Source organism: Salvelinus fontinalis, chromosome 19, assembly GCF_029448725.1.
Source record: "Salvelinus fontinalis isolate EN_2023a chromosome 19, ASM2944872v1, whole genome shotgun sequence".
Taxonomy (NCBI): domain Eukaryota; kingdom Metazoa; phylum Chordata; class Actinopteri; order Salmoniformes; family Salmonidae; genus Salvelinus; species Salvelinus fontinalis.
Window position 1 is genome coordinate 5,526,582 of NC_074683.1, and position 9,378 is coordinate 5,535,959.

Consider the following 9,378-nt stretch of genomic DNA (forward strand, 5'->3'; position numbering starts at 1 on the left):
ACCAACCCTTCTATTGAAAAACTATAGAATGTCATTCATTCCTATGGAGGATTGAGCCTACTGGGGAGTGCCAATATGGCCGTCTGGTGGCTTCAAAGCATAGACTGTAAAAAAGAAAGACCTTTCAATGGCCAATACATAGCATCATCCATCCAGGGTTTATATACATGATTGGTCTGACCACACTCCTGTCAATTCACCTCCTTGATGTTATCAAACGAGTTTGATTTGGTTGATTATTTCTTAACAAAATATAATTTACATCATGCTGCATATATCACAGCCGAGCTCAACTCAGCACAGGCGAGGCAGATTCCGAAGATAGTCGGAAAAGGCCGAATGCATTGCATTATGGGAAAAAGGAGCTAGTCGCCATCTTGCTTTTGCGCCGCAGGTTATCAGGGCAGAATAATAACCACGTTCGAATGAAACATTTTGAGACATACGAATGTTTTAGCAATACAGTTTGAGCAAATATTGCAGGTAGTGAGGTGTAAGAGTATCACTGTGCTATTTACTGTGTTATTTCCAACGATAGAGCTAGCTAACTGGGAACGTTCGACTTGAGGAGGTAACGTTAGCCATGGGTCGCTCGAGGAGTCGCAGTTCGTCCCGTTCCAAACACTCCAAAAGCAGCAAGCACAGCAAAAAACGGAGCCGGTCGCGTTCAAGGGACAAGGAGAGGTCCAAGAAGCGATCCAAGTCCCGTGAAGCGAAGAGGAACCGGCGCAGAGAGTCGCGTTCTCGTTCCCGGTCAGCCACAGTCTCGACCCGCAGGGAAAGGGAGAGAGCGGTCACACCGCCGGAGAGAATCGACATATTCGGCAGGACGTTGAGCAAGAGAAGCGCCTTGGACGAAAAACAGAGAAAAGAGGAGGAGGAGAAGAAGGTTGAGATGGAAAGACAGAGGAAGATGTGAGTCGTAACTGAATATTCTATCCAATATGAAAGACATGCTAACTAGCTTGGTAAATTCGCTAGTTAGCTACAATGCTAATAGATCCGTCCATACACTCAGGCATAGGCGTTAGTTAGCAAGCTAGCTAACGTAAGCTACGTGTCTTGGGAGAGGAGGCCCAAATCAGCTATGCAAGCCTACAACACTAACGTTATTACCTGCACCATTAGCCAACCAGCTAACTAAGGCACTTGGCTGCAATTCACTTGTTTCTTTAATCTAATAATGGGATGTATACATTTCAAATCCTTTAATCATGCATCTAGTAACTATACATTTGTATATTTGTGCGTAAGTGGCAATCTGAGTGGCCACATTGTATGTCATGTTTCATGCATCACAATTCAACGATTTAGTGACACTATCAACGATCTAAGGATGATGTGACACAGTGATTTCTCTGGCTAACTTACGTGTCCTCAAAAAGGTTGTCAATATTAATCCTGCCTCCAAGCTGTGGCTAATGTGACATTTATTTCCAAATTGAGTTAATACATTTTAATGTCATAATTATAATTCAGGCCTAATCACTGGTTAAATGAAACAGTTGAAAGGGGAGTGAGGGGCGTCAACTACTGTAAGTTGCTCACCTGTCAAATGAAAATGTGTTGGTATGCCCCTCTGGCTCTCAACCACTGAAGTCCAACCACAGGACTTTCATCTGGCCCCTGCAACACTAAGATTGACTGTCAGTTAAAAGTAGCATTCTGAGTGAGTGACTTATTATAAGCTACAGTTCAGTCAGGAAATGTAATGATGAACAATCAGACACCTTCATCTCTTATATTTGCTTCTCAACAAAATGCATTCACTTGTCTTGCTGCATTATCCAGGTGTCACACAATTTATAGTGCAATTTGGGGGGAAACTACTTTTGTAGTAGGTGTCAGTGTGTGTGTACATATTTTCTGCTATAGCGAGCACCTCACATAATGCCCACATCTTGTCTGTTTGTAGGCAGGTGATATTGGTCTGCCAGAGAAATAAAGACTGGGGGAAGCAGCTGTTGTTCACCTTTTGGCCAGTGGCTGATTGACACCTGATACTTACAACACAGTAGTCATCTAGTCTGCTTTGTGGCCTTTTACTGGCTAACCACAGGGCTACTTAACCAGCCACACAATGTCCAATAAAGACATGGATACCTGATAAGCAAGGACCCGGGTTTTAGGTTTCCTGGTTATGTTTGACTAAACCAAATTAAATCGGAAAGAGGGACAGTGTTTTCAGTTGTGCCTGAAACAATGTGACAACGATCACGTCCTTTTGATAGGGCAGCTGAAATGGTTTAAATGCGTGCCTTGTGTTCATGTGCACAAACCAACTTCCCTTGAGTGTGCCTTTTGGACTGACCCACCCCCAGTCTTCTGCTGCTCTGGACAGGCTCACTTCCTCCCACGAAAGGGGGCAGGGGGGCATCGTGTCTAGTCACAACAGTACTCTCTTATCTCCTGTTGTCCAGGGTGTCTGTCTAGTCAATGGGGTAAATCTGTTTCCCCACGCACGTTTAGTACATATTCCATAGTGCTATGTGCTGCAATTCAATCGCAAATCAATGAAACACGAAGTTAAACATTTTTTATCTATATATATATTTTTTTGCATAAGTAGTTTTATAACCCTGATAAGCTTACAAATGCACAATTCCCAGAGGTTGTTTCTGTAGAAATCTGGCTTTTAGGGTACATTGATTCAACGTTAACTGAATATGCATTGATCGTGTCATGTCACTTTTGCTACCATGTCAGCAACCCTCCCCTCTTTCTCTCCCCACCCATGCCGTGCAGCCGTCAGGTAGAGATAGAGGAGAAGCTGATCGAGGAGGAGACGGCGCGTCGCGTGGAGGAGCTGGTGGCCAAGCGGGTGGAGGAGGAGCTGGAGAAACGTAGGGACGAGATAGAGCGGGAGGTGCTGCGGCGTGTGGAGGAGGCCAAGCGCATCATGGAACGCCAGCTGTTGGAGGAGCTGGAGAGACAGAGGCATGCCGAGCTGCAGGCCCAGAAGGCCAGAGAGGTAACGCTCGGTCGTTGGGAACGCAGTCGTCTCCCCCCCCCCCCCCCACACCTCACCACTCCTCTGGAAAGTGGGGTCCCCCCTTCCCCCGACATGGCCATGGCACAAGTTTCACTTCTACATGGAGGGTGTGAGAGTATCGCAGTGCTGCCATGGCTGAGGGTCAGTACAGGATAGGTGGGATGGTGATAGAGTTCTGTGAGCTTCAGAAGTTGTAGATTGAGTGATAAAAGAGCAAGAGCTCAGGTTACCACTTAGGTAGTAGATTGAAAGAGAAATAGATGATATTTGGCAGTTGACAGTCAAAGTAAGACTGGGGGATTCAGGTGAAACTTTTGCCATGGCAGACATGAGAATTTACAGACTTCATCCCTTTATTCAATCTCATAAATCTCCCTCCTTCCCCATTCATACATCCCTATTCAGAATTATTCATAACTTTTATTTTCATTATTGTAAATGTCTCCCTTTTACATCTCTAATAAAGAGCTCTCTTCAAATTGACATTCCATTATCAGTCACTTTCTCTGTTTGTGTCCAATATTTAGTGCACATTTTTATTGCCCCAGGTAGGCAGCGAGCACAGGTTTGCCCAACCACAAACAAATAGGGATGAGAAGCTTTGGCTTATTAGTGACAAATCAGCCCCCTTTAGCCCAATTAGCTTTTTTCAATTTCTTGTTCTAGCGGCTAGTGTGGACTGTAGTCTTCTTGAGGCCCTTCACTTTGCTGAGTAGACTAGACGCTGGGCCTTCTTCTCTCTCCAGGCTTCATTAATGAGGGCCATGGTTTGTACAGTCATAATGTTATGTGAATGAGAGGAGCAGCCAATGCCCAGCGACCCTGACTCAAACAGGAATCGGCCAGTGGCTCGGTACTAATCGGGTGAGAAATGTGGCCCCAGTGCGCCTCGCTGAGCTCTCCCTCCCCCATCTCTCCTATTCGGATCCCCCCCACACATCCTAGACGTACTTTTTTGGGGAGGGAGGGTAATAGTTACTTTGACACTAGGAAGGCCGCTTTCTGTTTTGAGTGTATTTTGTTTTAATAGGCTACAATTACATACACAGTTTAGTTTATTGTGTCCTATAAAGTTGATATTATCCTCCCCGCTCTTAATAATCCTTGTTTTGAAAAGCTCCCATTAGAAGGCATCCGCTCTGGAATACATAACAATGACGGACCTCCATTTCCAGTTTCCTGTTTGCAAGGTCAACAATCTCTGGTCTATCCCTGTCTGTTAACCCTCTTTCTTTATTTAATATTCCTTTTTGTGTTGAAACTAACTTGTTTTTAAAGAAAAACAACAAATGTACTCTTTGTGACGTCCTCATGACTTGCTTCTCCTTAGGGGTGTTTTTTTGATTTTTGTTCATGATTTTGATTTTGGACACAACTTGTGTTAACACCACCTTCTTTAACACCTTTTGACCTGAACTGGCCTGCAGACAGCTCCCAGCTCACTCACGTACTGTACTGTGTTCAGCCCTACTCCTCCGCACAGTACTGCTCCACTGTACTGTACACCACTGTACTCTGCTGCTGCATTATGTTATCTCGATGTGAGCTGAGAGCGAGAGCGGCTTTAAAGAGTCACTGCGAGCTGGGCTGCAGGCGGCAGGCTAGCAGTACAGAGATCAGTTTTAAAGAGGAAGGCCACAGGCGGGCCGGGCGCGTTTGGCGTATGGCAGCCCCCCTCCCCTCCCCAGGAGCGCTTCTGTCTCTCTGCAGGGGACACAGTCTGGACGAGACAGTAAATATTCAACCGTTTAATGACGAATGCTTTCACCAGTTGTGTAGATACACAGGCAAGGAAAATGCGTAGGTATACGTACATTGGTGAGCCAAAACTATTCACTCCTTTTTTGTATCCTTTTTCTCTTTATTATTATTGATGATGATGATGATAAGAAAGAGGCAAATAGATTTTTTAGAATGTTTGTCTTTTTATATCTGTTTCTGTCTATTATGAGTGTGCCGAGTGGGTTTCCCTTTTTAATGTCTTAATGATCAAGTGAAGGCTAAAGGTGTGATTGAGTGATTCCTATGTGGGAGGGTATTGTCACGAATAGCGGGAGAGAAAAAAGGGGGGTTATTTTTCCCTTTTGACAAATTTTGTTCTCCTGTGTTCTAAAAGCATTCCGGTTGATTGCGAGAAAGAATGGGAAAGAGTGGTTATGTGCGAGGGAGAGCCTGAGCAGACTCCTTTTGTGGTAGGATGAAGACAAGTGAGTGTGCCAATGTGTGTGTGTGTATGTTGAGAGGTCAATGATGTGGGAGTGTGTGTCTGTGCAGGGATGTTGTGCGGCCGTAGCCTGTGTGCGCGCTAACATGGCATCGTGTCACCCCTTTAGGAGGAAGAAACATCCAAACGGGAGGAGCTGGAGAAAATCTTGGAGGAGAATAACCGCAAGATTGCCGATGCTCAGGCCAAGCTGGTACGCCCTCTTCTACTCGCCTCTGCTTCTCCTCTCTGTTTCCTACAAAGAGAGAAATATATTTAGCAACTTTCCCAAACCCCAAAATGCAAACGTAGCAATTCCATGATGAAATGTGGTTGTGTTGATATTGAAATACGCGGTCATCGTAGATTTCATGCGAAAGTGGTATTGGCATTTTTGTTATGAAATTGAGGTTATTGACAGATTTCCAGGGAAACTATGAGAAACTCAACTCAAGTACAACGTAGTATTGCATGCTGGCATAGGTTGTACATTGATGGTTATCAGTAGCCGTTAACAATAATTGTTTTTCCCTTGCCTGTTTATATTCTGTCTGGCACTTAACTCGTTTGTAAGATTTATTTATTTGATTCGGACACGACATGGACACGCCAAGATTGTAGTAAACAAGGCATAAAGCAAAACAAACAGATTATATTAATATCTCAAGGCTAATATCAAACAGTTTATCAAAAGTAACAGCAAACAGTTTGTGGCATTTTGGCACTGCAGGATCTCTCTATCCTGAACTGACCCGTTGTTCTCTGTGTGTGTGTCTCCCCACCAGGCCGAGGAGCAGTTACGTATCGTAGAGGAGCAGAGAAAGATTCACGAGGAGAGGATGAAGCTGGATCAGGATCGCCAGCGGCAGCAGAAGGAGGAGCAGAAAATGATCCTGGGCAAGGGAAAGTCCCGGCCCAAGCTCTCCTTCTCCCTCAAGGCCACCGAATGAGCCTCTCATCCCTCCTCTCTTGCACTCCTCCATCCCCCCCAGTGCTCTCCTTCTCCTCCTCTCTGGAACGCTCGCTGTGTGTTTTTAAGTGTGGAAAGCTGAACGAAGGGCAGCCCACGGCGCTGGAAGAGGCATGGCTCCTCTCCTGTCACGCACCTCCTTGCTTTACAGACCTTTCCCAACCAAGCCTTAGAGGGAGGAATGCCCGTACACCGTCTAACACCTGTCTCGCCCCCTGACCCCCCCCTCCCTCTCCTCGGCCTCTCACCCCCCCAGTGACTATTGTTTGTTCTTTTTGGGGGGGTTTATTTCCATTTTTAAGGATCTGAACTGTCGTGTAGAAAGCTGTCACTACTTGGTTCTGCCCGTACTTAGGTCTTACTTTGAACAGTAAGCAAGCTAGGACAGAAACTCATAATTTGTGTGTGTGTGTCCAGTTAAGGCTCATTAAAACTTTGTGGGTGGTTTGGGAGTTGGCCTGGGTTTTCCTGTGCCGTGTGTATCTAACGTAGAAAGCTGACAAGGCAGGGGTAACATATGCAGTAAAGCACACAGTCACCTCCACTTTAGCTGACAGGATTGTCTTCCACCTCCCTTCACCTCACATCTGCTCTGATGATTGATCCTCACGTTTTTACCAAGTTTCTACAATGTTTTGCTCCTCGATAGTTTAGCGGCAAATAGAAAAACCAAGCATGTGATCAGACGCTCTGCTGCACAGGTGAACCCAGGCCAATTCCCAAACTGCCCATAGAGCGGCTCCGGGGCGCGTTGCAGGATTGGAACAGGATATGATGCGTCTCATCCATGGTCAGGAGGGGGAAGGGGAGTGGGGGGGGGGGGGGCAGACATTTCCTGTATGATGTAATATTAGAATCGCTGTGATTTGGTGTCCTACTCCTGTAAAATAGAAATGAATCCACACAACAACGAAAGACAAGCGACAGGGATTTATAATCTTGCATCATTTTACTGAACTCTTACTGTTCAATCGCCGAGTGAATTGTGCTCTCAAGTCAAGTAGACGCTGGAAGCAGTGCACTTCTGTTCCTTAGTTTTGGTGTAGTATATTAACCTCGCCCTTAAAGGGTCCCCTTAAAATGACTATTGGTTCGTAAAGGATGTCCAAGTCCAGGTAAGATTCACTAGCTACATGTTGAGATCTGACCAGGTGTATGTGCATGTTTGAACGTGTGTGTGTGTGTGTGTGTGTGTGTGTGTGTGTGTGTGTGTGTCAGTATGTCTGACTGGCTGATCTCTGGTAGGTTTAAGGGGCTTCTTGAGTAAGTGAAACTTGTCTTGTGGTAATTTCCTGATTGTGTTAATGGGAACTGAACAATACACCAATAAAACCATTGAATGCGTACAACTGTCTCAGATTGTGGTTTTTAGTCAATGGCTATTTCCGAATGTAAAATGTTGCATTGACATAGGCAGCCCAATTATTAGCAAAATATATGATTGGTCAAAAGATGAAGGTGCAGAAGATAAAGCCGATGTATCACTTTTTGATCATGGATTAGGATTTCCTTACTGGATCTCTCCACACACATTCCAGGGGAGTTTACCTTTGAGCTGGATTACAGTTTGTAACCCCTTTTAGAGTTGTTATATTTACTTGTCAAATAATAACATATTGTTAATTAGAATTAATGGCTCAGATATTTTGGAGAGGAGATTTGCAATTTGCACTGCATTTTTTAAATAAATTCGTTTGTATTTGGACAATTAGTTGGTCTCTGTAGTGATGTAAATTGAGGTTCATGATTGGCTGATTTTAATTGAATGTCTCAGCGACGTCTCAATTCTTCTGCGGTCCCATGGTAAGTATTGTTCCTCACCTTTGAGTGCATGCGTAATTTGCGCGTGGCTTGGATACTTGAATCTAGTCCCTTTCAATGGCAAGGCTGTCCGGTCAAAATGCATAAAGTCATGAAAGTATTGACAACATCTTGAAGTTGCCAGCAAGTTATTACACAATATAAGAGCAAAATCAATTATCTGTCAGGGACTCCTACGTTCTCTGTGGGTACTATTTATCAATGTCAAGTCAACAAAGTGCTTGTATTTACTCAGCGACTTCTTTGGAAGACGGAACCTGACGCGCGTCTCCGATTCACTGAACTTCCAGGTGCATCATAGGACCGCGTGCCCCAAGATTCAACTGACATATTTGACATGACAAACCTTGGACGTGAGAGCGACCGTCCATGCGTGAGTAACCACCTCGAACCTCGACTATATAGCCATCCAGGGTAAAAAGTGACAGTGATCTTCTCTCTCGCACACGCACACAGAAACTAAGTGCCAAGACAAATATGACACCATTGTAACACAACTGAAAGAGCCCATCAGCTCTGAAACGAAGCATTAGGTCCGGAAAACTTTGGAAAATAGAGTAGGCTATAAGTCACTTTTCACTGGCAAGTGTACTTTCAGCGACATGGTGCATAGGGGAATCAGCAGGACTCCGTTTGATCATGATAAAGGCTCAGGACCCCCATGGACCTGAGATGTTCTCCGTTTTAAGTTGGTAACACTAAGGAGCAACTGAATGAACAAAGGTACGGCCCATGAGAACTCAGTCCCGCTGGTTAGAGGGCCTTTCAAATGACAAAATATGGAAAGTTTAGCTACATCGTCTATTCGTTTTTTGTTTGTTTAATAAGTAGGCTATGTAAAGATAAAAGCAACACAGACACTTTTTAATTGCTTGTCTATTTTCTGCACAACTATTTTTGCCAAAAATGTTTTCCAGCAATTTACAGACACTCAGTGATAGCCTCATATGAAATTCAATTTAATCAGCTATATATAGTTTTTATATAAGAGATAGAGATTTTACAATTTCACACACTTATTTCTATTAATGTTAGTGCTCTTTTAACAACGCAATGCTTTAGGCCTATTGTTTTTACAGACTTTTCATAGCCTAGTACTGCAATTCAAGACTAATTACAGATGGAAAGTTTGAACTTTTTCAAAGGCCTTTACGCTCCTGATTAGAGACTTATTCTAGCTAAACTGTACCTGATAATAATCATAATATAATTATTGAAATACTTTATTGGGCTGTCTGGTGTTTCATTTAAAACGTTTTGATATTGTAAGGAGGCATAAATGTATAATTAGTATTAGGCCTATATATTAAGGCCATTCACCTGAGGCCTATTTCACAATGGACATATTCAATGATTATATGCTTCACAAAACTCTCAAATTCCTCTTACAAA

The 9,378-nt window shown here is 43.9% G+C and overlaps 1 protein-coding gene across 2 annotated transcripts; it reads left to right on the plus strand.

The window, feature by feature from the left end:
• Positions 1–345: 345 nt before the first annotated feature.
• On the plus strand, positions 346–7,514 carry arglu1a (arginine and glutamate rich 1a). Of its 2 annotated transcripts, none has more exons than XM_055870498.1 (4): positions 346–915; positions 2,707–2,971; positions 5,326–5,409; positions 5,981–7,514. In XM_055870498.1, exons 1-4 carry the CDS (start codon positions 584–586, stop codon positions 6,143–6,145), a joined length of 846 nt encoding a protein of 281 aa, XP_055726473.1. In that variant the 5' UTR covers positions 346–583; the 3' UTR covers positions 6,146–7,514. The 2 variants fall into 2 exon arrangements, with proteins under 2 accessions (XP_055726473.1, XP_055726474.1); XM_055870499.1 differs by having other exon boundaries at positions 2,746–2,971.
• Positions 7,515–9,378: the final 1,864 nt, after the last annotated feature.

What these genes read in the sequence shown, in the direction of transcription:
- arglu1a (XM_055870498.1), top strand. Translation starts at nt 584, where the DNA reads ATGGGTCGCTCGAGGAGTCGCAGTTCGTCCCGTTCCAAACACTCCAAA. An exon ending in ATGGAAAGACAGAGGAAGAT is followed by an intron (nt 916 to 2,706) that starts GTGAGTCGTAAC and finishes CTACCATGTCAG; the next exon opens with CAACCCTCCCCTCTTTCTCT. An exon ending in AGGCCCAGAAGGCCAGAGAG is followed by an intron (nt 2,972 to 5,325) that starts GTAACGCTCGGT and finishes TCACCCCTTTAG; the next exon opens with GAGGAAGAAACATCCAAACG.